Source organism: Crocuta crocuta, unplaced genomic scaffold, assembly GCF_008692635.1.
Source record: "Crocuta crocuta isolate KB4526 unplaced genomic scaffold, BGI_CrCroc_1.0 scaffold139, whole genome shotgun sequence".
Taxonomy (NCBI): domain Eukaryota; kingdom Metazoa; phylum Chordata; class Mammalia; order Carnivora; family Hyaenidae; genus Crocuta; species Crocuta crocuta.
The window spans coordinates 3,419,077-3,446,880 of record NW_027533258.1 but is presented as its reverse complement, the minus strand read 5'-3'; the positions used below and the strand labels follow the sequence as shown (position 1 = coordinate 3,446,880).

General features: G+C 43.2%; 2 protein-coding genes across 2 annotated transcripts in view; one reads left to right on the top strand and one right to left on the bottom strand.

Moving 5' to 3' along the window:
• Window positions 1-1,837: 1,837 nt before the first annotated feature.
• LOC144217170 (uncharacterized) lies at window positions 1,838-26,023 on the bottom strand. The gene is given in 7 exon segments (XM_077746711.1): window positions 1,838-1,898; window positions 1,900-2,698; window positions 2,701-2,734; window positions 3,056-3,489; window positions 6,064-6,159; window positions 6,454-6,589; window positions 25,976-26,023. Coding segments are annotated over 7 exon segments (1,608 nt in total).
• Window positions 26,024-27,544: 1,521 nt separating this feature from the next.
• Window positions 27,545-27,804, top strand: part of ZNF286A (zinc finger protein 286A) — a 21,269-nt gene continuing 21,009 nt past the window's right edge. Inside the window, exon 1 of the mRNA XM_077746898.1 lies at window positions 27,545-27,603. The gene's annotated coding sequence lies outside the window, so the exon portion shown is untranslated. The remainder of the gene's footprint in view (window positions 27,604-27,804) is intronic.

Genomic DNA, 27,804 nt, shown 5'->3' with positions numbered 1-27,804 from the left:
GTCCTGGGGCACCTGGGTGGCTTAGTCGGTTAAGTGTCCGACTTTTGCTTAGGTCATGATCTCACGGTTCGTGGGTTCGAGCCCCGCGTCGGGCTCTGTGCTGACTGCCAGCCCGGAGCCTGGAGCCTGTTTCGGAGTCTGTATCTCCCTCTCTCTGACCCTCCCCTGCTCACGCTGTCTCTCTCTCTCCTAGAAATAAATTTAAAAAAATATTAAAAAAAAAAGGTAGAAAGTCCTGCTTTAATCAACAAAGATCTGGTCCTGCAATCCTCAAATCAAGCCTGGGGTCCCCATGCAATGAGCTCATCACAATGGTGAAAGCCATCGAAGCTTCTTGGAGGAGTTTGAGATGTGAGGTGTATATTAATTCTCCCTTTATTCAACACGAGTAGGCCAACCATAAGCAGCTTTAACCACATAAATTCATTTTGACAATATAAACCTGTTCCAAACCAGGTTATCAAAAATGCTGGAGGAAGGATAAATGTTTTCTCCACAACCCAAACTATCGGTTCCAGGGAAGAAAAGCTTTTGAAAGGACCCTGCTACCTAAGATGTTAACACACATTATTTTTTTTTTTTAATTGGAACGGTTAGAGAAGCTGTGTAGAGCTCTTCATTTTTTTTTTAAATTTTTATTTATTTCTAGGAGAGAGAGAGACAGCGTGAGCAGGGGAGGGTCAGAGAGAGAGGGAGATACAGACTCTGAAATAGGCTCCGGGCTCGAACCCATGAACCACGAGATCATGACCTAAGTGAAAGTCGGATGCTTAACTGACTAAGCCACCCAGGCGCCCCGAACACACATTATTTTAAGAGCTCTGTTTCCAATAACAGACACTGTTCTGGAAGACTTTTTCCCTCCCTCACCTTGAGTTTCTAACAGTTACTAAAAATTTCATGTATTTCAATAATTATTCTCAGATGTCACCATTCCATCAGAGTATTTTGTCTTACAATTTTCAGAACAAAAATCCTTTTTTTCCTCTCTCTTCGGTTGTGCTTTTCGGCTCTGAAACTCAAGCCCTGTTGAACTTCAAGCTGTAGCTAACACTATATGAGCACTTGAAGTAGAAGGATTGGAAAGTCAGTGACAAGGGAGAGTTCAAAGGGGCCCTTTCAGTGAGGACAGTTTTGCTAGGGGTAGAAATAATTATATACTAAGGCAAAGATTCATAGAAAGGAGGTTGAGTATATGATCAACCATGAGTCTATATAACTTGGACGCGGCAGTATTCCAGTCAGTACAAAGAGGAGCAATGAGCTCAATTTGGAACTGGAATTATTTTCTGTGTTGGAAGAGCCTATCCCTGGGGCCAGGAAAAAAAACTCACTTCCTGGTGACATTAGTCATTTTCAGGTACAGATGAAAATATACACATACAGGGGCGCCTGGGTGGCTTAGTCGGTTAAGCATCCGACTTTCGCTTAGGTCATGATCTCGCGGTTTGTGGGTTCGAGCTCCGCATCGGGCTCTGTGCTGACTGCCAGCTCAGAGCCTGGAGCCTGTTTCAGAGTCTGTGACTCCCTTTTTCTCTGACCCTCCCCTGCTCACGCTGTCTCTCTCTCTCTCTCTCCTAGAAATAAATAAAACATTAAAAAATTTTTTTAATTAAAAAAAAGAAAATACACACATACACACATAGAAAGTCTGATGGTTGGAGTCTCTTGGGCTACTTCAGGTTTCAGTTCAGTGTTTCTTCTTGGGGATTTGTGGATTAGCAGTCACAGCTAATTCTTTGCAGGAGAAAAAGGGAGGAGAGCATTTTCCACACTCAGAAAAAAAAAAAGGGGGATCACAGTTATAATCATCCATGAAAGTATGATTCTTTGGTATTTAACAAAGCAAAGAGTCTGGATGACCACACATTCGAAGCAATTCTCCACTATGAAGTCTGATGCCTAATGAGGGCCGAACTACACCTGAAAGCTCTCCCACATGCATTACACTCACAGGGTTTCTCTCCAGTGTGAATCCTCTGATGCTGAGTAAGATGGGCACTTCTGCTGAAGGCTTTCCCACACTCAGGGCAGTCAAACGGTTTCTCTCCAGTGTGAATCTTCTGGTGCTGAGTAAGAGATGAACTCTGGCTGAACGCTTTCCCACAATCTCTACAGGTGTAAGGTTTCTCTCCGGTGTGGACTTTTGTGTGTTTTATGAGAGTTGAGCTCTGACTGAACGCTTTACCACATTCTCGACACTTGTAGGGTTTTTCTCCAGTATGAGTTCTCTGATGGTGAATAAGGGCTGATTGATCACTAAAGGGTCTCCCACAGGCATTACAGGTGTAAGGTTTCTCTGCAGTGTAAGTTCTCTGATGTTGATAGAGGTGTGAGCTCTGGCTGAAGACCTTGCCACATTAGCTACATTCATAGGGTTTCTCTCCAGTGTGAATAAACTGATGGATGATAAGGGACGAGTTGTGGCTAAAGGCTTTCCCACATTTGCTGCATTCATAGGGCTTCTCTCCGGTATGAATAAACTGATGCTCAATACAGGATGAATTGTGACTGAAGGCTTTACCACATTCGTTACATTCGTAAGGCTTCTCTCCAGCATGAATTCGCTGGTGTTGAATAAAGTGTGTTACCTGAATAAAAGCCTTCCTGCATTCATGACATTCATGGGGCATCTCTCCAGTATGAATTCTCTGGTGTTGAATGAGAGAGGCACTATGATTAAAGGCTTTCCCACATTACTGCATTCATATGGCTTCTCTCCAGTATGAATTCTCTGATGTACTGTAAGGGCTGAATAATTACCAAAAGTTTTTCTACATTCACTACATTCCTAAGATTTCTTGCCATGTTGGTTTCTCTGATGCTGAATAAATGGTGTATTCTGAATGAAGGCTCTTTCATGCACATTATATTCCTTCCCACTATGAACACTATGATGATGTTTGGTAAGGTATGAGTCCCAGGTACAGTCTTTCCTATCTTCATAAGACTCCTCTCCAATATTAGCTTTCTGATGTTCAGTGTGGTGTATGCCATGGCCAGAGGTCTTCCCATACTGATTATCTTCCAAATTTTTTTCCCCATTATGAGCCACACGATGTTGAACATATACTGAGTGATCACTGAATATTTTACCACATTCATTACACTGAAGAGTGTTCTCATTTGTGCTATCTTTCTGATGTCTTACTAATTTTGAATTCTGTTTAAAGCTTGTTCCCTGAGCATCACATGGATATGGTCTCTCTTCTTTAGGATGTCTTGACTGCGTAACAAAGTCTGACTTCGGACTAACATGTCTGTCAGATTCAATACATTTGAGGTTACTCTCAGCTATAGAAGTTCTTTTCTTACAGATAACCATTGTTTCTTTCCAGAATCTATCTTGAGTATCCTCTTTGATCTCTGCATATCCCCAGGCTTCTTTCAAACTTGCATCTGCCTCTGTGTTTCTCTCCATACTTATCCCTTGGTATGATACTTCTTCAGAAAATACATTCTTTGGGTTTAATTTTCTGGTCTCCAAATCTGCAGGGGAAAAGTAAAAATGTTCCCTGTACTAGAACAAGGAAATGGCTACACCAGGAATGAGATAATTCCATCAATACCATTGGTCACAAATATAAGTCACGTAATCAAAAAAGAATTTGGGGGGGGGCACTCGGGTGGCTGAGCCAACTTTGGCTCAGGCCATGATCTCGAGGTTTGTGACTTCGAGCCCCATGTCAGGCTCTGTGCTGACAGCTCAGAGCCTGGAGCCTGCTTCAGATTCTCTGTCTCCCTCTCTCTCTACCCCTCCCCCACTCATGCTGTCTCTCTCTCTCTCTCTCTCTCTCTCAAAACTAAATATTTTTTTTAAATTTATAAAATAAATAAATAAGTACATAATTTATCGAATACCTATTATGGGCTAGGGCTCAATGATGAACAAAGACACAGTACCAACTCTTTTGAGATTTATAGTCTATTGGGAAAGATAGGTATTAATCAAATATTTTCAAGAAAGATGAATGCTGTAAAATAATGTGTTAGGGAGATTTCAACTGGGAAATGATCAATGTAGAAATGATAGCTGCTCTTGGCCTCTGAACTGCTAGAATCTTCTGTTGCTTTCATTACTATTACCACCAGCAGCCCCCAGGCCCCTCATCTGGAGTTCACCACAGCTGGGCGCATTACTCAGTGCCTACATCTTCTGTTCCCACTGGCTCAGTTCCACAGTAACCCTCCTTGATTACATCTGAACTTGCTATCAGATTCAGTAAAATCATTTCCCGTAGTCCTTTGCTACCATGAGTGTTACCATTTGCCAGAAATTTCCTTCAGCTTTCAGTTTTTTCCATCTCCCTGGGCCTCCGAAATACACACACACACACACACACACAAACACACCATCAAAGACAAAGAGGGTCAAAGTTCAGGAGAACGCAGAAATTTTAGGCAGATCGGGGATTAGGCTCACTACTAGTACTAGTCCATCGTCCTTGTGGATACACATGACATACGTCTTACTTGTTATAAAGTTGGGACTTTGTAATTGGGAATCTTGTAAGTACTCGTTCAACTTTATTAAAGGTAAGAGGAACAGAGCACACATGTTTTGCAAGCTGGACTATTTTCAAAGTAATCTTGTATGTGGCTTATATAATGTAGGAAAATGAAAGTTAAAAGAAGGCAGTGGAAGTTAGGCAGGGGACAAAAACAGTAGCAGGGGACTAATCCACTATCAGGTTAACTGAAAAGAAGGAACGACCTATTAAGTCCCATGGACGCTCTTGAGGTCTTCTTCTCTTGATCTCATAATGCTATGGGCACCTCCTCTCCTTGAAATGCTCTTTTCTGTTGGCTTCAATAACTAAATCTGACCCAGTTCCCTCCTACTCTGGCCACTCTGTCTTTGTATCCTTTTTGGATTCTCTTTCCTTCATTTATATTGGTAACATTTGTATGACACATCTCTACTGCCATCATCCATTATTAAAAATTATTACCATCCTATGATTTTGACACCATTTTTCCCATGTTTGTTTTTGAAAACTTACACAAGTGATATAGACATATAGACAAAGACAGACAAATAGCAGATACTTAAATGCGTATGTTCATTGGGCTTCTAGGTTCTCTTGCAACTTTTTTCATGCTCTGTTTCTCTATTTTTATATTTCATCCACTCCCATGACTTCAATTACCAACTATTATTCTCAGATGATTCTTAAATCTGCACCACCACTTATGATTTTTCCTTCACCAAAATTGACATCTCTTTCTTATATTTATCTACTTTCCAGACACCTTTATTTAGACCAGAGTTTCTCCCCTGCAGCACTACTGGCATTTTGGCAAGATAAGTCTTTGTGTGAGGGCTTGTCTTGTGCATTATAGGATATTTGGCAGCATCTTTGGTCTCTACTCACTAGATGCCCATAGCACCCTCCCAGTCTTCAGACATGTCTCCTGGGGGTAAATTTGCCCCTTTCTGAGAACCATTAGTTGCGACCTACTATCGACTCTTCAAACAACTTAGAATAAGCAGAACCTGTCTTCCATCCCCATCCCCAAACTTGCCATTTCTCCTGTGTTTTCCATCTCAGGGAAAAGAACTTCCATCCACCTATACCACCAAGCCAGAAACCTGGAAATCCTCTTTGTCTGTTTCTCCCTCACCTCCCACATATACTCAGCAAATTCTATCCATTTTACCACCTTAAAATTGGATGTAAGATCACAGTTCTTAAACTTACATTCAAATTCTTCCACTCTCTTCATACTTTTTAGGGAGGAGAAAAACTAGGTGTAATGAAAACACAGTAAATGAAGGAGACACTCCAACAACTAGACAGGAAAAGGGGATGACCTCATATAATGCCTGGAGTGAGACACAACAGTGAGCCCCGGATCAAGTGTCAGGGCCATAACTTTAAGGAGGAAGTACACCCTTCCTTGAGACTGGGAAGAATTAGAGTGAGGCTTACAAGACTCTGATTATGTCCAAATGAAGATGAGACTTGAGGGGGCCTCAACATTTTCTACAGGTCTGGAGGATTTGGGGAAGAACCCCTATCTCATATTTCAAAAGATGTTGTGTGTCTTGTTCCCACTTACGTGTACAGCCCCTTCTTAGTACTTCTCCCTCCTGCGTCCACGGATTTACTGCTTGTTCCAACTGGGAGATGATATCAGGTTTAGAAAATGGAAATCCTGCTCAAGAGAAAGAAATGGAATGTGACTGTCAATTTCAGAGACCAAGGACCACCCCATTTTCAGCCCCACTCTTGCGTTTTCAAGAGCAGAAAACAAAATAACTTATTGCCAAAAGCAATTAAATATTTTTAACCAAAGTGGAGTGAGAAACAGTTTAAGGATCTGCTCTGGATTCTGGAGGAAAAAGTTAACCAAAGCCTTCTTTGTGATGTTCCCCTAATAGGAGCAAGGAAATCTGTAGAAAGCAATGGCAACCCGAAAGGCCTACCTGAGGTGAGGACCCAACCTTACCCAAGGAGACCAGGTTCCTACAGTTCTCCAGCATTACATCCCTGTACAAGACTCTCTGCACAGGGTGCAGTTGTCTCGATTCTTCCTCAGTTAAGTTCACAGCCACATCCTTGAATGATACAAAGCCTTGAAACACCTACATGTAGTTTGAAGGGATAGTTGAATTCAGAATTAGGGGAGATGGATGGAATGGAGAGGAAATGGATCTCACTATGTTCTTAATGTCAAAAGCATATTGACTTGTAGATTAAAGAGTCTTAAAATGTGTATACCCTTTTGTCACGCCAATTCTATATCTAGAATATATCTAGTATATCTAGAAATATATAATAATAAAATGGTCAGAGATATGACAAAAGGGTTGTAAACAGACTCTTACCTGTTTACAACTTACAATAGCAAAATAGTTCTAAATAACTTAAGTGTTTGAGGAGAGGGGCAGAAACTGCTAACTACATTTCCCTTCTTCATCTTTCTAGATAGACAAATGCTTCCCAATCTCTTTTGCAGTTAGATGTGGCCACATGACTGAGTTCAAGTCAAAAGAACGCAAGCAGAAATGAGGTACACCATTTCCAGGCTGGACTCACATACATTCCTCCATACTGTTCTCCACTTCTGGCTGGCTAGTATGGGGATGACCCCAAAGTTGGGTCTGGGATCCATGTGGTAGAGATATCAGAGCTTCAGATAGCACAAGGCCCTGAATGGCCACACTATCAACCCGAATACCCAGTCATTTGGTTACAAGAACAAGAAAGAAATTTCTATCATGCTGGGGCCATTATACATTTGGGGTCTATCGGTTATACCAGTTACAAGTTAGCCAATCCTAATCAATTCAGAAACTAGCACCTTAAAGTGGAAGGTATCATTAACAAAAGACCCCAAATATACTGGGGCATTGGCTTGACATTCAGGCAGCAAGTTTCAAAGAAATGGGTATTTAAGGCTGGAATGATGTAGACTCTTGATATACACTGGCAAAGTAATTAGTAACCGTGAAAGCACACCAAAAGTTCACTGAGCCTGTAGCTCCAGGGGAAGAAGCTGGAAAGAGCCAGAATGCTAGCTTGTGCAGGACGCTTCTGGATCTATTTGGCAAAGAAATAAAGACCTGAGTTCAGGAAGGAATTTACCAACTTTCAAGCTAAGATAAAATGGAGTCCCGAAATTTGGGGCTTCACAGGGTTGGAAAAGCAAACTGTTTCTAGACCTCATACAATAGGAAGTAAATCAAAAAAAGGCTTTGAGCAACAAAGGCCCATTAAAACTTCTCAAGCTAAACAAAGTGACTTAGCCCAATTAAAAAGACTGAGTTAAGGATGTAGTGTTCCCATCCAAGCCTATTGTTCACCAAGCCTTAAGGTTATCTTCATTAAAAAAGAGACACAGTAAGACACAGTAGGGGTGCCTGGGTGACTCAGTTGGTTAAGCTTCTGACTTTGGCCAAGGTTATCTCACAGCTCATGAGTTCAAGCCCCCTGTCGGACTCTGTCAGCTCAGAGCCTGGAGCCTGCTTTGGAATCTGTGTCTCCCTCTCTGCCCGTGCCCTGTTCACTCTCTGTCTCTCAAAGATAAATAAGAAAATTAAAATTTGTTTCTTTAAAAGAAAGAGACACAGTAAGAAACTGAGAAATACACCAAGCTTGAGAATTCGATCTAGGAAAGAACTTTGGGTGTGATTATTAGTACATGGCAAACAGATCAGAAGCTTCTGAAGTTCTTTAGGTTTTTTTATCCATGATTTCAATGGACTTCCTTTCTTCCTGTCTCAGAGGAAGCAGTACGTAAGCCGTTTAAGTCACTAACTTCCCAAATATTTCTTCTCTGAAATCTACTCATCCTTCACACCCTGCTTCAAATCTCACTGCTTCTATTAACTAGGGGCTCCTTAAAAGGGCTTAAAAGTGCTGCCTGAATGGATAAAGCCTTCCCCAATCTCTCTTAGCCGGACACACTTCCTCCCTCTCCTTTGAAATCATACATTTTCCCTAAAGCACCTTGAGAAGGCTCTCAGTAAATTGGCTGATCTGTGCCACACAAATTCGTGTACATGTCTGTTTACCCCAGGGAGAACATTCTAAGCAGATGGATACAACAGATATTTCATGTGCCTCTGCTTATCTAAGCCAAATGCCTCAAGTGGACAAAGGGAAGCTGACTCTCACCCAGCCACGCTCACAGTCCTCTCCCTCCCCATGCCTTCTATTGCCAACTGATGGGAGAGACCGCCCCCAACCTCACTGCTGCTTCCACACAAAAAGGAACACCCAGTCACCATGTTGTTGGAGGTCCATCCCACCCTCTTGATTCCATCTTTTAAAATTGCTGATGCTGGGGGCGCCTGGGTGGCTTAGTCAGTTAAGCGTCCGACTTTCGCCTAGGTCATGATCTCGCGGTTCGTGGGTTCGCGCCCCGTGTCGGGCTCTGTGCTGACTGTCAGCTCAGAGCCTGGAGCCTGTTTCAGTCTGTGACTCCCTCTCTCTCTGACCCTCCCCTGCTCACGCTGTCTCTCTCTCTCTCCTAGAAATAAATAAAACATTAAAAAAAAAATTTAAAAAAAAAAATTGCTGATGCTGATAGGGCTGACGAGCTCCATGTGAAGAGAGAGGAACTTATTTGCTTCAGGAATTAAAATGAGGTTTCGGGGATGACAAGAAAATCCCTGACTCACCTGAGACTCTGCTGTTCAAACAGCAGCCATATTCTCCTCCTCAAGATACCCCTTCTGGAAAAGGCCAGAGCCCCAAGATGGCAGAACTGGAAGGGAAGAGTAATAAAGTAGTACAGTTTATTTTTTTGAACTTTATGGGTTTATTTTGAGAGAGAAAGAGAGCACAAGCTGGGGAGGGGCAGAGAGAGAGGGAGAGAGAGAGAGAATCCCAAGCAGGCTCCGCACTGTCAGCAAAGAGCAAGAGACGGGACTCAAACCAACGGACCATGAGATCATGACTTGAGCCAAAACCAAGAGTCAGACGCTTAATGGACTGAGCCACCCAGGTACCCCAGAATCCAGTTTATTAATATGTATCTCAGACCTATTATTTTAGAAATAGCCTCTTATGACAAAAAGTGCCTCTGACCTTGGCTGTCACATGGCTTGAAGGACTCCCGCAGACACCTGAGTAACGAGGTTTCCAAGATAACCTTAGAGAGCAGACTGAATGTAAACTTAGGGAAAGGTGTGATCATTAACTGGGTTCAGGATACGCCTGAGCCCGTGCCTGAGAACGAGGATTCCTGTGACCCACACCAAAAGAAGCACATACTATTGGGGTGGGCAGGAAGCTTACAGAACTTCCTGTCTCCTTTATTCATAAATAGAGACACTTTCCAACTTCACAGAACAAGAAAAAGGAGCCACGGAGGAAAAGGGCAACAGTACCCAACCTGGCGGTCAAGGACACAGGAAGTATCAGCTACCAGATCATGAGTACCCCAGGCCCTGACTAAGTAGGTAGCCGCCCTAGATTGGTTCCATCGCACACGTGATCCACTAAATCATCATCTGTCACCTCAGCCTCCCCTGCATCCCAAGCACCAAACATAAGATAGCGGGTGGCAATAGGCCCAAAGTGTTGGAAATGAATTAACGATCCCTCTAACTCCTTTGTCTGACCCTGTACCCATTGAGCAGCCTCCTGCTTGTGACTGCCTTTCCCATTCTGATTTTTTTGCCTTCTGGAAGAAAACCAGTCATATTAACTTTGAGCACTTCTTTGAGCTTGTCTCTGGGTGGGAGGGTTACATACCTTTTGTTTTATTCTATATAGAATTCAGTTGTCTTCGTACTCTTGAGTTTATTATTTAACTCTCATCCCCCACCTCCACCAAAAAGCAATACTGAAAGCCCCTTGTGGATTTGTTTGGGGAAGAAATTGGAATTTCAAGCCCTTATCAAAAACGTTATAGAGTTTCACGATTTAAAAAAAAATTATGCCCCCTACAATGTTTTCTCACTAGAACACTGGCTCTGGGGGCCGCCTGCTTGTTTTTAAATCCTGGGCTCCGCACGGCGACAGGCAGGTTTCTTCTGTGCTTTACTTTCCTCATTTGAGGAATGGGAATATAATGGTATCCGCCTCGAGACGGTGCATTAATGTATATAAAGGGTCCCAATCAATAAGCGTTCAGTAAAGGTCATTTGTCAGCTCATTCTTATTCTAACTATTTTCTGCATATCACCACTAACCAAAAGTTTACGGGATTTTCTTTCCAGCCTTTGTTTTATGAAAACAGAAGGCGTAATCAGTGTATTTGGCTACACCCCAAACCCCGACTTCCCCACAAGATGGCTGTCCCCTTCTTGTACTGGACGCTGGCAATCAGTGAAAGATAGGGTAGAGACAGGAGCACATAAGTTTCAGGGCCTTGGTAAAGCAGAGGGGCTGCAGGCAGGATGTTTGGGAAAACCAGACTTCAGACAGACCGTGGAAGCCCCTTCTAACCTGGGCCATCACTTTGTATCTCCCTTCTTAAAAGAGATTGAAAGGAAGTCAGGAGCAGTTCCCAGTCCCACCAGAAGGGGGCAGTAGACCCTTCAGATGTAGCCCTCCGCCCCCGACCCTCGCGCTGCACCTTAGCTCCCCCTAGAATGCCAAATCAATTCATCAGCTTCTCCATCAACCAATTTCCTTCTCTCCATCCAAGGAGTCTGACACGCCCCCTCTCATCTTTCGGAGAGGTATCTAGTATAACAGAGTATGCAGGGTGGATGTCTTAACTTTTTGGAGCTTCAAGAGGAAATGATGTTAGTAAAATTATTGCTACTTACGGAGTACTCACTATGTACCGATGCTTTCCATAAATCACTTTTTCTTTTTCTTTCTTTCTTTTTTTTTTTTTTTACAAATGAAGACGTTGATGACGCGTCTCAGAGCTGCCCACACACATTTTACAAGGCTGCTGTAAAGGAAAACCAAGATGACGTTAAGTGCCCACACGGTGGGTGCCCAGCTAACAGCGGGGGCCTCTCTCCCTTGCAATTCTTCCCTCTGTTCTGGAGTTTGTGGGTCTGCTCCTCCTGAACCAAGCCTCCGCACCACCATTTGGGGACAGCAACCTCACCCAAACCCTCCACGCCTCTTCCTGGGGGGTTACCAGCATTCTCCCAGAAACTCTAGCAAGAGATTCTGGATTGAATCCTTCTTTCTCATTGTATTTCTTTTTCCGTGCTCTGAGACCCCACCCCTAACAGTGATCAGGGAGTCTGAAGCAGTCTATTTTGGGCTAAGACTAAAGCCACGAAGTTCAGCGGTCACTCAGGCTTCAGGAGGCCCTATTCACAGGGGAGTCTAATATAACCTTCTAATAGAAGTCTAATAGAAGCTTTACTAAGCCAGTGTCCTGCTGGGAGTAAAGGCCCCTGCGTTCTCATTTCTAGTACCAGCTGGCTCGGTGACCCAGGACAAGTAACTTTTCCTCCCCGAATTTCTGTTTCTTTTTATGTACAAGCGGGGAGGGTGATACCTACTATTAATGACATCAAGCGCTTACTTAGTGCCTGGTGCTGTGTCAACTGTTTCATATCAAATTTCCATTTAACCCTCACAATGGCCACTTAAAAGGTAGGAACAATAAACTTCACTTGACGGGTAAGGAACGGGGGATGCAACATTCAGTCATTTGCTTACGGTTACATTACTAAGTCATAACCGCTTTCTCGAGCTGTAGACAAACAGATCCCTTACACCCACGTCTCCCACGTCAACACGGAGTCTATGCAATGGTTCCACCACGCTGTGGGGTGCAAGGGCACAAAGGCAGACGCCCATCGGTCTGCGACCTGGGAGCACTGAGAGCCTTGGGCCCCACCTGCCTCACCTCCCAGCGAAAGACCTGAGGTATCTCAGAGTCAAGCACACATACAGACCGTCGTCACGGACACACAAAAGCCAGAGCAGAGGGGCCAGGGTCAAGGGGGCCAGGCCCAGACAGACAGCACCCCAGCTCCTGCAGAAGGGATTGTGGTCAGATCAGCAGGCCCTGGGAGAACCCCAGTGGGACGCGGTCAGACCCCCAAGCCTGACAACCCCACTGCTGGACACACACCCCTGCCCAGCGTCTGCTCCTCCCCGGCCCAGACACCGAGCAGGTCACTTTAAGGGAGCATCTCAAGGATAGAGTCGCAGCGAGCAAAGCTGGTGCAGACAAAGGAGCCGGAAGCGGACGCGTGCGCGGAGGCTTCTGGGAAATGTAGTCCCTCCTTGCTCCGCGCGCGGACTCTCAGAAGCCCTGGCCATGACCTCCTGGACGCCTGGGTGTTCTGCGCTCAGAGACAAGCCCACCCACGGACCTAAATAGAGAGGCTAACGTTGGCAGCCCCGGGGAAAGTGGACAGGAACCATTGGGGGCGTTTACTAAACCATTAAGGACTGTGGAGAGTATTTGGGGGCGGGTGGGAGTGCATCGGGGAGCAAAGGTCTGGTCCGGTGAGCTGATCCTTTTGGTCACTGTTCATAGAATGAGCAGAGCTGCAGCCCTGCTTCAGAAAGGGTCACAGCACAGCAGTCCCACGCGTGAGCGGCCGCAATTTTACAGGAATCTGGGCAGATACCCTGTGCTCTCACATTCTGGGGCCACATCTTCTGTGGTTCCCACGCTCCCGCACCCTCAGGGCAGAGCGCGCGGTCATTTGACGGCCTTTAGGGTTCTTATCACCCAAGTGTAGTGTTCTGATACGCGGAGAAGTGAGGCCCGCCCCGGGCAAGGAACAAATCTAACGTGTAAGACTCTTCTTAGCACCATGATGTTTACATGTCTCTGTCCAGAAAAGTGCCGGATTGTCCCTATTATTTCCTGTTTGCAGGCCACTTTCATAGACGTGACGGCCCTTCAGATCCCTTGGTGATTGATTTTATATGTATCCAGGTTCAGTTAATTTAGCCTCTTGGGGGTACATTCTACAGCCAACCTCTCCGTGATGGGTTCGTTAGAATGTGCTTCTACTGGGTTCTACTGGGACAAGACTGAAGTCGCTTTAGCTTTTGGTGTCTTCCTTGTCCCTTCCAGAAGCAGTAGGTGCTGAGAAGGTGCATACTCTACTAGGGCAAACCCAGAGGCTTACCACCACCTCTACCACCCACCCCACCCAACCCTATGTGACCACAGCCTGCTCAGTCTTCATACCTGTGCTCTGGATCCTGTCTCTCTAAGCTCGTTTCTACCCAGAATACACTGGAAATCCACAAAAATGCTACTTTAAAGAAAGCAAACCATGAAATGCTCGTGCTGGGATCTCAGAGGAGATGCTGAGGCCTCTATAATTGGGGGGTTGGGGTTAATGTTTATTTATTTACTTTAAGAGAGAGAGAGAGAGCACAAGCAGGGGAGAGGCAGAGAGAGAAGGGGACAGAGAATCTGAAGCCGGCTCCATGCTGACAGCACAGAGCCCACTGTGGGACTCAAACTCAAGAACCATGAGACCATAACCTGAGCCGAAATCAAGAGTCAGACACTTAACTGATTGAGCCACCCAACCGCCCCTCATCATCTCCTTTTCAAGACAAAGAAATGGAGGCTCAGGGAGTTACAGTAAATAGTCTGAAGTCACACCAGCAGAAAATGACATTCAAGCCAAGAACCAGGTACCATTTAATCCACAAATCCTGTGATACATTCACTATATTCTGCTGAATTGAGAGGAATTATCATTTTCCGATGGAGATATAATTATGTATACTATTAATACATCAAACCACTTGGTTTGGTTGAGCTAAAACTCATGTAGACCCCCCCTTCAGCTGCTCCCAGAGACTGTTTTGGGGAATAGAGGCACTAATGAGCGTTTAAGAGCCAGGGTTGTAGAATCTGAAAGCCTGCATCTGAATGTGGGCTGCTACCATTAATAAATCTTTCTACGTCTGGGTTTTCTCATCTGTAAGATGGAGATGACAGTATCCAACTTAGCAGTTTGTTATTAGGAATGAATGCAATAATGTAGAGCTCTTAGCATGACTCTTAGCATATATGAAATGTTCAGTAAATATTAGCTAATTGATTTGTGTAGGATATATTCTTTTTTAATTTTTTTAATGTTTTATTTTATTATTGAGACAGAGAGATACAGAGCATGAGTAGAGGAATGGCAGAGAGAGAGGGAGACACAGAGTCTGAAGCAGGCTCCAGGCTCTGAGCTGTCAGCACAAAGCCCGATGTGAGGCCCCAACCCATGAACTGTGAGATCATGACCCGAGCCAAAGTCGGGCTTTGCTAACTGAGCCATCCAGGTACCCCGGAAATTTTATTGTCTAACAACAGAGGGAAGGAAAAGGCTTTGGGGAGAGAAGAGCCTGAATAAAATACAGTGGGATAGAATGGTCCCTGGGATTTAGCAATTAGATGGAGAAGGCCAGGAGTCAAAAAACTGTTCTGGGGCACCGGGGTGGCTTAGTCAGTTAGGCGTCTGACTCTTAGTTTCAGCACAGGTGAAGATTTCACAGGGGTGAGATCAAGCCCTGTGTCAGGCTCTGTGCTGAGCAGGGAGCCTGGTTAGGATTCTCTCTCTCTGTCTGTCTCTCTTTCTGTCTCCCCGCCCCAGCTTGTGCTCATATGATCTCTTTCTGTCTTGAAATAAATATATGTGAAAAAAAATTACCTATCTTTAAAAAAAAAAAAGAAAAGCTGTTTTGTTGAGTGACTTTACGTAAAATGAATCAGTAGGAGAACACCTCTACATCCAGTTGACAGGCAAAGAAAAAGCCATCCTTCCCCACCTCTTCGTGAACTTAGTACCTTCTAAACACTGTGAAGATTGGCAGGTCAAGGGTACCAAGAGGTAGAATAGTAGAGTAGTCAGTGGTTTTATTTACTACTGGCAACAATGAGGCTCCTTCAACATTTGAACAGGCCATGAATGTTTTTCAGGGAAGCCAAAGCATGAACAGAAGAATGAGGTGAACCCCCAAGTCTGGTTTATGCCTGTATAGCTTCTAGAGCCTCGTTGTATACTCCCGAAAATGCCTGGAGTGACCTTGCAAGAGGGAGCACAATGAAAGGTGAGAGCAGCAATTCGGGATTATCGATTGTAACATGGTATAATAGCGTTTCTTCATGGTATAAGATCTGACACTTCTGGCAGATTTTAATATTTATATTATATACACACATAGGTTTATATAGATGCATATATTGGCATTGTGATCTCTATATTCTGCATATTCATTAATCAGCCCCCCCCCAACAAATGTAATGTAAATGTATAATGTGTTGGGAAAGTGAATTTGTAAAGCAAAGATTTATCTAAATGACAAAGCTCCTGACTGCCACAAATTATTTTCATGTTGTTAGAAAATAGGAGAAAAAATAAATCCTTTTTAAAAGCTTATGATATAAATATCACACATGCAAAATGCTTAAATAATAATAATAGTATGCTTAAAATAATAGTAAAATATGTCCATGTATCTATTACCCAGCTTGACATATGAGACAAGAATGTTACTTTCTGTTACAGTTGTAACAGAACTGCTATCAGTAAACCAACTGAATCTAGAAACGTGGCTAAACTTTAATTTTTATGGTTTTAATGATTTGTTGATTCCTTTAGGTTTTCTCTGTAGATATTCATTTCCTACTATATCATCACCAAATAACTAAAATACATATGAATTCATTTCATACGAACACATTTAACCCTCACCTAAATAGCTCATTTTCTTCACAACCATCAACAAAGTAGGTATTATCTATTGTCCTCGCTTTACAAAAAGAGAACTGAGATATAGAGAGGCTAGGTAATGTCCCTGAGGTTATATGACATGCATCAGAGTCAAGATTTTAAATTTAAAACCTGGCTCTTGGGTCTGTGATCTTAACTTCTATGTTATGTAAGTAATTGCCATTCAAATTTTGTCCCTTCTAGAATCCTAACCAGCCCCTTCTCTCTTTTTCTGCCCTTCTTCCTATATTGGAGAGTACTGCACTCCTTCTACTATGTTCTTTTGCTGTATTTAACATCAACAGTGTTAACATTCTTGTCTCATTTCCAGGCTGAAGGGAATACTCCTAAGCATCTGTGTTAAATTCACATTTGCTCTGAGCTTTTGGTATATAGATTTTACCAAGTTAAGAAAGCTTACCTGAGTTTTTAGCCTAATCATTAATAGATAATGAACTTTTGCCAAACGATGTTTCGATTTCTGTTGATTTAATCATTTTATTTTTAGCCTTTAGAGTCCATTAATGTAGCAAATTGCATAGTTAGATTTCCTGATGTTAATCTCTGTTTGATCATGGTATCAGCTAAATTCACCTAAACGTTCTCTTTAGGATTTTCGCACCTATATCTAAAAGTAGAAATCATTTGGGGCGCCTGGGTGGCTTAGTCGGTTAAGCGTCCGACTTTCGCTTGGGTCATGATCTCACGGTTCGTGGGTTCGAGCCCCGTGTCAGGCTCTGTGCTGACTGCCAGCTCAGAGCCTGGAGCCTGTTTCAGACTGTGACTCTCTCTNGTTCGAGCCCCGCGTCGGGCTCTGTGCTGACTGCCAGCTCAGAGCCTGGAGCCTGTTTCAGTCTGAGACTCTCTCTCTCCCTCCCCTGCTCACGCTGTCTCTCTCTCTCTCTCCTAGAAATAAATAAAACATTAAAAAAAATTAAAATAAATAAATAAATAAATAAATAAATAAAAGTAGAAATCATTTATAATTTTTGTATTCCACATAGTGCCTTATCCATTTTAAGAATCAAGGTTATACTGAGTTACTAAAACAAATGTGACAGCTTTGTCTCTTTATTTTCCTGTTTTTAGAACATCTTGTACAATATACAGAAGATTTGTTCCTTGAAAGTTTGGTCGAATTTGCCAGTGTGGTCTCTTATTTCAATTTCTTTCATGGTAATTTTTCTGTTAAAGTTTCCAACTTAATCGTGTACCAATTTTTTATCATTTTATATTTTCTTAAATTTATCTACTTTATCTACATTGTCAGATGTATTGTTGAATAGTCTCTATTGTGTCTTTATTTTTTCTGCTTATTTCATCAGTCTGCTTTTTTAGTCCTTTTTTAAAGTTTATTTATTTATTTAGAGAGAGAGACAGAGCATAAACACACAAATGGGGAAGGAGCAGAGAGAGAGAATCCCAAGCACACACCACATAGTCAGCTCCGAGCCCTACAGAGGGCTCAATCTCACAGTGAGATCATGACTCAGTGGAAATTGAATTGGAATGCTTAACCAACTGAACCACCCAGGTGCCCCTGCTTTCTTTTTTATTTATTTTTTAATTTTTAAAACAAAAATTTTAAATATTTATTTATTTTTGAGAGAGAGAGAGAGGCAGAGAGAGAGAGAGCGAGAGAGAGAGAGCGCAGGGGAGGGCCAGAGAGAGAGGAAGACACAGAATCCAAAGCAGGCTCCATGCTCTGAGCTGTCAGCACAGAGCCCGAGGCGGGGCTCGAACCCACGAACCGCGAGATCATGACCTGAGCTGGATGCTCAAATGACTGAGTCCCCCAGGAACTCCCCTGCCTTCTTTTTTAGATTCATCATTCTCTCTGGAGAGAAAGTATTGTATTAATGTATTCACCAAACCAGTTTTTTAAATTAATTAGTTGTTTTTAAGTAATTGCTACAGCCAACCTGGGGCTATAAGTCACAACCCTGAGATAAAGAATTTCACACTCTTTGAACTGAGCCAGGCAGGCACCCCACCAGCATTTGGTTTTGATAATTTTCCTTATTGGTTTGGGGGGTCTAGTACTTCATTTATTTTAATGCTTTATTATTTCTATATTTCTTATTTCTTTTGCTTCATCTATCCTTTTTTTTTTTTTTAAATANCGCGGGGCTCGAACCCACGAACCGCGAGATCATGACCTAAGTGAAAGTCGGACGCTTAACCGACTAAGCCACCCAGGCGCCCCAGCAGATATCATTTTTAGCTCCTTGAATGCCCTCCTTAACCCACTTATTTCAATTTTTCTAAAATGTGTTTAAAATTATATGTGTATCTCTGGGGGTACCTAACTGACTCAGTACCTAATGCGACTCTTGGTCTCAGGACTGTGAGTTCAAGCCCCACTTTGGGTGTAGAGATTACTTTAAAAAAAATCTTAAAAAAAAAAAAATCATATGTGAATCCCCTCAAGTATTCTTCTAGTTAGGTCCCCCAATTTTGGAGTGAAATTTTTCATTGTGATTCGGTTCTAAGTATTTCCTTATTTCTTTCATTATCTTCTCTTTAACCTAAAATTTGTTAGTACTATAATTTATTTTGTTCTGAATCTTCAGACATAGAGAATTTTAGCTCCCTTTTCAATTTTTATTTCTATTTTATCACATACAGTCAAAGAAGATAGATCTGTGTTATCCAATATGGTAGCCAACAGCTGTATGTGGATACAGAGAACCTGAAGTGTGCTTAATCTAAATTGAGATGTGCTCTCAGTACAAAATACACAACAGATTTAGAAGACTTAGCACAAAAATGTAAAGTGACTTATTAATAAGTTCTGATACTGATTAAACATTAAATATATTGGGGGAGAACATTAAATATATTGGATATGTTGAATAATTTTTTCAATTTTTAAAATTTATGTTTTGGAAGAGAAAGCATAAGCGGGGGAAGGGCAGAGAGAGAAGGGGACAGATGACCCAAAGCAGGCTCTGTGCTGACGGGCTGGTAGCAGTGGGCCCAATGTGGGGCACAAACTCACAATCCACAAGACCATGACCTGAGCTGAAGTCAGACGCTCAACCGACTGAACCACCCAGGTGCCCCTGGATATGTCAAATTATATAAGTATATTTATTTAATGCATTTTGCCTCTTTAAAAAAAAACTTCTTAAAAATATGAGGGGCGCATGGGTGGCTCAGTTGGTTAAGCGTCGGACTTTGGCTCAGGTCACTTAATCTCGCAGTTTGTGGGTTCAAGCCCCATGTCGAGCTCTGTGCTGACAGCTCGGAGCCTGGAGCCCGCTTCAGATTCTGTGTCTCCCTCTCTCTCTAACCTTCCTTTGCTCACGCTGTCTCTCTCTCTCTCTCAGAAATAAATAAAACATTAAAAAAATTTTTTTAATGACTACTAGAAAATTTTAAATTACCTATGTGTCCTGCATTCTGTTTCAGTGATCTATAATATATGTAGTGACATAGATGTCTGATATTCATTTTATTTATTTAGTTTTATAGGTTGTTTGTTGTTGTTGTTGTTTTTGTTTTTTTTTAATGGAGGCTCCACACCCAGCCTGGAGCCCAACTCAGGGCTTGAACTCACGACTCTTAGCTCAAGCCCTGAGTTGAGATCAGGAGTCAGATGCTTGGGGCGGCTGGGTGGCTCAGTTGGCTAAGTGTCCAACTCTTGGTTTTGGCTCAGGTCAGGATCTCACACTTTCATGAATTTGAACCCCGCATGCGGCACCATGGTGATGGTGCAGAGGCTGCTTGGGATTCTCTCTCTCCCCCTGCCCCTTCCCCACTCATACTGTCTCTGTCTCTCTCAAAACAAATAAACTTAAATATATATATATATATATATATAAAAGAGATGCCACACTGGTCTCGCTGGATGACAGTCACAGCGAGGAAATGGTAGCATTTGCACAGCTCCTCCCGTGAGAAACGAAAACTGGTATCTCCTTCTGCTACTACTGGTTCATGTTGGAAAAGAGGCTGCTGGTATTGACCAGGCCTCACAATATTCCAGATCAGACCGATATTCCCCACACAAATTGCTCATAAGGAAAAGCATTTTCCTGCCTTTTCAAAAGAGACTTCAGATGAAAGCATTGTGGATGATTGTCAAAAGGTTCTTCCTATGGGCCTTGCAGATCCAAGACTTACATAATAAAGGGGGCTAAAACACAATTGAGTCTGGCCCTGAGACAAAGAGCCTAATTTAGAGTTAAGGACAGATATCCACCCCCACCCAATTGTTTCTGCTGGGAGCATCTTGTGAGTGACTTATTCTGACCTTGAATATGCTGATTGCTCCCTGTGAAGAAACCTACTGAGGAAATTCTTTTGTGATTATGGGAGCAGAGGTGTTTCCTGAAAGACCTGTTTTTCTAGATACTTCCACCTTAAACAAACAAGCTATTGACCCCTGCCCACAAAGAAGTAACTTCACCCTTTTTATGCTAAAAACTTTGTCTGGTATGCTAAAGATGCCTTCCTTCCCCGTAGGATAAGCATCCAAATCCCCTGCCTCAATCACTGTTGATAAAGGTTATGCATGAGTCTTCTACAAATCTATGTTTTGGGACATTCTTACATGTCAAAGAAGTTTGTTATCAGAAATCCTTGTCTAACGCAAATGCCACTTCTGTGCCGTTCCCCAAACACTTAATGGTAAAATAAAGTTGAGCCCCAGTCAGAGCAGAGATGCCTGCCTGGTGATTGGAAAGAATCTAGGGGCTCTCTCACTCTCTCTCTCGCCGACACCGTCCATCCTTCAGGGACCCCTGGACCAGCTGGAGCCGGCTTCAGGCAGATGCTTACCTCACTCAGCCACCCAGGCATCCCTGATATCTAATTTAAATTCACTGAGGCATCTTCTGTATTTGAGCGTATAGTCAGTTTTTCTGAATAATGCATGCATGCTGGAAAAGAATGCACATCTGTTTGTTGCATGATAAGTTTCATGTAAATCTATTATCTTGGGCTTCTTAATCCTGCTATTAAAACTTATAGCTCTCCTTTCTCTTGTCTGCTTGATGTATCAGTTTCTCAGGGGTTATGTAAAACTTTCCTACTACAAATATTGATCTATCTGTCAGTCATTCTATATAACGGGTCCAGATAAGAGGATATGTGGACTTACTTCTCCCTGATCCTTCCTGCCGAGCCCATTATGAATGCTAGAAATAACAAGAACTCTGATACGTGGAAATGTAAGGACACAAGTCTAAACCAGACTGACTCCATAATAGGCTTTAAGTTTCCCCTCTAAACTAGAAGGCCTAAGTTTCAGTTTCCCTGTAACTGTCAGGCAGCTACACATTGCCCGAGGCCAAAGAAACTGCCCACCACTTCACTCCACCACACTACCTTGGCAACGCCCAATCAAGAAAGGCCAGCAACTATAGATAGATCTCAACTGCCTAATGCAAAAGTTAACCCATTAGTCGCCGAACAAGACTCTAGGCTTGCTCTATGGTTGGTTGAATTTAAGGGTACCCTGAATGTTGTAATTGGATCCTGCCAAAAGTAACAGATACTCTGGATAACATGTATGGTTAAACCCGCTGTCAATAATGTTGTATAATTATAATTGGATCACTGTTTCCATACCACAATTTCTGTAACTCCCCCATCACAAACCCCATAAAAACCCTACTCTGCCTTTGTTCGGGGCTCTCAGCATGGATCCACTGCGTTGATGAGGTCTGGGAGCCCGAGCTCGAGCCTGTAATAAAGCCCTTTGCCTTTGCATGCGTGACTCCGTCTTCCCGGTGGTCTCTGGTCATTGAGGATACTGCGATCTGGGTATAACAGAAAGAGGAAGGTAGACTGGGTAGAGAGACAGACCTCAGGACTAGAGGAACAGCATGGTGGCAGAGCAACTCACAACCCAAACCTAGCACGAGAAGGTGGCCCAGGTAGGCTCATTCTTCCCCCAGATCAACTAGACACCCTACCTACAATTCCAGGGAAGCCTGATAGCGTTGGAGGGGGACTAACCGGAAGCCGACTGACAGCAAGAACCAGGGAAAGTATTCCCCTTCCCTACAGGCCTGACTCTCCTCACCCACCCAGAACACCAGCTGGGTGGGCAGCACCTGCAAGTGGGGAGGGGGAGGGCTGCCACAGTCACCCAGCCAGGAAGCCTCTTCGTACCTTAGACCTGAAACTCCCCTCGCCCATCTAGAGCTAAGGTAGGAGGGAGGTGTCATGTGGAAGAAATGGCACTGACAAGGGGAATCTCACCACTACAAGTGCCCTGATGGAGAAGCTTCCATATCCCCCCAAGCCTGAGACCCCTCTCATGCCCAGAGAGATCACCGGGCTCTAGTTTGCACAAACTGGGGGGTCTGACCAAGAGAATCAGCCGGCCCAGGAAGCACTGTCCATCCCAGCCCGCCCTGGGAATCTCCACCTCCACCCCCAACACACATCCACACTCACATCTGGAGACACCAGGTGGTTGGGTAGGACCGCCAGGGGAATGCCACCACATGAAGGGCCCAAATTAGGAAGCACTCTTCTTCCCCATGGGCTGGAGATCCCTTTCCCCACCTTAGCCCAGCCCAGCTCTTTGCACCCACTCAGGCAGCACCCCCAGCAGGACCTGATAAGCCAAGCAGACCACAAAGGCTCTGAAAGTTAAATTCTCATTGAAATCACACCCCACAGAAGTAAGGCAAGACTTGTATGCTAAAGCTAAACAGCATGGCAGTGGTCTAAAACAGAAGATTTAAATAAGACCCAGAATCTCCTCATGTAATAGACAAAATGTCCAAGAATCAATCCAAAATCACCCATCATACCAATAACCAGGAAAATCACAACCTGAAGGAGAAAAGCCAGTCAACAATGTCAATGCTGAGAAGTATCAGATGTTTGACTCACCTGACAGGGATTTAAAGCAGCCATCATTTGAAAATAATATTTCAGTAAGAATTTACAAATTCTCTCAAAACAAATTTAAAAATTTTAAACCTTAACAAAGAAAAGAAATACAGAAACAAATGAACATTATAAAACAAAAGAATACAAATAATGAAATAAACTCACTGGATAGGCTCAAAAGTAGAGTGGAGATGACAGATAATAGGATCAATGAACTTAAGTACAGATCAGTAGAACGAACTCAATTTGAAAAACAGAGAAAAATCGACTGAAAAAAAAAATGAACAGAGCCTCAGGGACCTGTTGGGACAAATAACAAAAGATTAAGGAATCTTAACATCCAAGTCCCAAAAGGAGAGGAAAAAGAGAATGAAGCTGAAAGAGTATTAAAGGAAATAATGGCAGACAAGTTCCAAAACTTGGTGAAAGACATAAATTTACAGATTCAAGGAGCTGAACAAATCCCAAATAAATAAACATAAAGAAATCCCTAACAGGACACATCATAATTAAAATTCTGCAAACTAAAGGCAAATAAGAAATCTTGAAAGAAGCAGAGAAATGTCATATTACCTATAGGGACACACTAATTTGAATGGACAGCAGGTTTCTCATTTGAAACCGTAAAAGCCAGAAGGAAATGTTACATTTCAAGCGTGTCAATTTGAAGGGGAAGAATTGCCAACCAAGAGTTGAATAGCCAAAGAAACTATCCTTTAGGGATGAAGAGGCACTCCAGATATTCTCAGATGAATGGTAACAAAAAGAATTTGTCACTTAGCAGACCTACCCTTTAAGGATGGTCTTTTAAAGATGGCTAAGAGAATTTCTAACAACAGCACCAACAATAACAAACAAACAAAAAAAGACATGATAAAAAAAGGTCCCAGGAGCATCAGAAAAGAAGAAAGAACAATGAAAGAGCAGAAATATAGGCCAATACAATAGATTATACTTCTCATGAGTTTTACAAGTATATAAGGTCTTCTTTTGTCCATTATGATGTTTTTATCTTGAATCTAATTTTATTAATAATAACATTTTATCTAGGTATTCTTTTAATTATTTGCCTGGTATATCCTTTGTCATCACTTTGTTTTTAATACTTCTCTGTTTTTTAGTTTCCAATATATCTTTTATAAAAAAAAACAAAAACAAAAACCCATACTGCTCCACCTTGGGAGTCATGCTAGTTTTGTTTGTTTGTTTGTTTCATTTGTTTTTAATTCAAACAGAGATCCTCTACCTTTTGATGGATGGGTTTGACTCATTTACATTTACTGTGATATACTAACAAGTCTTATTCTATGCTTTCCCTTGATCATACTTTATTGTTGTTTCTTGTTTTCCTCTTGTTGGGTTTCCATTAAATAATAAATTCTTTTCTTCTGGTTTGAATGTTACATCTACTTTTATTCTCATGGTACTTGCACCTAACTTAATAAAACCCACACCTATGTTTCTTCCCCCATCTCCATTCATTTATTAAGCTTGTGAATATGTATATGGTCCCTTTAATCAAGACAGGTAACTTAGTTACCTCGCTTTCACTTTCCTACTTCCCATCCTCATCCCCAATGGTATTAAAATTATAGTCCTGGATTGTTATATACATGTAGTTGGTGTCACTCTGTCTTAATACCTCTGTTCCTTGGTTAAGACAATGATAAACTCTTTACTAAATTATTCTTTCCCTTTCTTTATATCTTGAAGCATCTTCTTGAATTTTTTCTTATTGCAGAAATAATTCATCCAAGAATATTTTCAAGGTCTTGTGTGCATGAGTATCTTTATTTTGCCTCAATTACATGACACTTAATTAAAATTCAAAGTTTTATCTTTCACAATTTGAAAACACCATTACACTTTCTTCTCCAGTCAGTACTACTATTGAACAATCAGATTTATTTTTAGGCAATTACTATTTATTGAAGGACCACACAATTTCAGGCACTGTTTTTGACACTGGGAATTTAGCATTGAACTATGTTTTGTAGGTGATCTGTTTTATCTCTGGGAGCTTTTAGAGTTTCCTGTTATTTACGGTGGAAGAGGTCATCAAGAGTGACTGCCAGTCATCCTATGAGTTAGACCCAAACAATGGGAGCCTCCTCGCCCCCCTCCCTTGTCTTTGGAAATATATATTCTGCCCACCATTGCCACAGTAAGGGTCATTTTGGGGAGGCAGCCTTGAGAGAGTAATGTGTTATTGAGACCATGTGGACTGGATATGTGGCTGAACCCAGTTAAGGCCTCTTTATAAACTTTAAAGATTCTGGTGGGTGGGTGCAGTGCTCAAGACAAGCTGGTATATAACCTCCTTTGCTTATTAAAATTGCTGCTTATGGGGGTGCCTGGGTGGCTCAGTCGGTTAAGCATCCAATTCTTGATTTCTGCTTTATATGTTATAAATTGTTCAGTTTATTTTCTTTTTATAGCAATAAAATTCTTCAGATATCTTTTTTTCCCCCTGTGGGCCCATACTCTCCAGGTCCAGGTTACAAGCCAGTAATGATAGGGAGGGAAGGGAACCAAGCCCTGGAGTGTTTTCTTTATCTTCTTCAACTCACCAGGAAGGGCACAACTGTAGATAATATGTTTGTATGTGGATAGGGCAAGGGGGCACTTAAGGGGATTTGACTTATTTTTAAAGCAGAGAATCTACTGCGTTAACATTTGGGTGATAATACTTGCCACCTACCACCCTCTTCCTGCCAGATTATCTTATCCATCAGAGAACCTCTCTATCTCTACCTCTTTTTTTTGCAATAATCACCTGGCTCACTGTGTGTGTGTGTGTGTGCGCGCGCGCGTGCGTGTGTGTTGGGGTGGGAGAATGCTGAATAAAATCCTTTGAGGTGAATATGCTTGCATCTATCAGTATCCACTCTTCGCCCAGCCCAGCTCTAAGGCTACCCTGTGCAATGTAATTACCCAGCTCAACATGAGAGTAGATGGAAAGAAGCAGGAAAACTAAAAAGCAGCCCCACTCCCTATAGCACCTACCTGCAGTCTCCTTGTGGCATCTGTCTTCCACTGCTGCCGCCATTCCATCCCCACCCCCCAACACACACATACCCTAGAATCAACTGTAGCCATTAGTCTTCCAGAGGGTTTCCAATCAATTTTTCAATAGCTTCTCAATCCAACAACCTCCCTCCTTCCACAGGATACCCAGGTTGGGTTTGGGGAAAGGAGCCAGCCATTTAGATTAGGATGCTGTATTAGTTACCTTTTCTTTGGATGACAATGTTACTATACACTTAGTGGCTCAAAACAGCATATATTTACTATCTCATAGTGTGTGTGGGTGAGGTCTGAGCACAGTTTAACTGGGTCCTCTGCAGCTAGCTATTAAGGTGTCAGCCAGGGCTGGATTCTCAGGTAAAGACTCTCCCAGAAATGATCCACTTCCAAGCATCAGGGGGTTGTTGACAGGGTTTGGTTCCTTGCTGGCCACCCACAGTTCCTTGTCATGTGGGTCCCCCCAACATCAACCCTTGCTACATCAAAGCCAGCACAGTCTCCTAGCAAGAAGCATTAGAATCATGTCACCTTTGTTGGGTTCAATTGTTTAACAGTGGGTCACAGGTCCTACCCACACTCAAGACACGATTACACAAGAGTGTGAATAATGGGAGCTACATCAGATAACGGGAGCCAGAGAAGGGGAGCTTTCTGGTGGGGACATCATTTTCCCCCAGAGTTTTTGAAAGCCACTTCAAAAGATTTTAGCAGTAAAGTCACGTTATAGTCTTGCTTTAGAATGGTCACGGACCAGAAAGTGTGGAGAACACACTGGTGGGAAAGAAAACTTGAGGTAGGGACTTGGGAGATAGACCGTGAAAAAGATGAGTTGAGGATATTCAGGTTCTGGCTTTTGCAAAGGGGTTTGTGGGCGGTGAAAATCATCCACCGAGAAGAGGAAGGGCAGTTTAGACGTTTTAGAGTTTGGGGTGGGTAGGTTAGTGACAGAATACAATCAAAGGCATGCTCCTTTGAGCAAACAACCTCTTTTGATAAATTTAAGCTGTCACGGCTGCAAAGAATCTGTCGCTCCAATGTGTTGAAACTGGCTGAGTCTCTTCAACTCACCTATCTCACACAAGTTAATTCTCTGTATTACAAGTCGTCTATGGATGCACGATCATGTTTGGGTATACAACCCGCTGTTCCCCAAAATACAGAAGGGAAGAGAGGAGTTTGGGGAAGACAAAAACATGGAGAAGCCATATGCGGTCAAGTCATATGAGAGTTGAGGCATTAGCGTTGAATTCCTCAGCAGCCCCAAGCGCTGCGCTGCAGCCCCACGAAGAGACAAAGCGAGGGGTACAGGCGGACTCGGTTCCGTCTCTCCGGCGTTCGCGCTCTCCCTCCCGGGAATCCGACACAAGCGATGCGGCCCGATACTCTCGCGAGAGGGAAGGAGACCGCAGCTCCTTCGAGTCTCCCAACCGCGCCACGTGTGCTCCCACCTGCTGAGAAACGGGAGTCCGACAACGCCCAGGGGCTTCTGGGATTCGTAGTTCCGGGGCTGGCTGAGGCCTGCCAGCCTTGCCCCGCTCCTTCTTACGCATGCGCGACTCCGAGCTGGCCCAAGAAGTTCGTAGCCTTTGTCAGGCCCGGGATGGGAGGTGAGTTGGACGCTGCCCTGCTGCTCTTCTCCGCGCAGCCGAGGTGGTGGCCCCTGGGGCATCCGTTCCCGCCGAGTCGGGGCTGGAGTGCGCGTTTGTGGAAGGGGCCTCGAGGGAAGACCACGAGCCCCATCCCTCCGCGCTCCGGCCCGAATCCCTCCCGCGGTGCCGCCTCCCCGGGACGCGGCTGCGAGCGCGGTG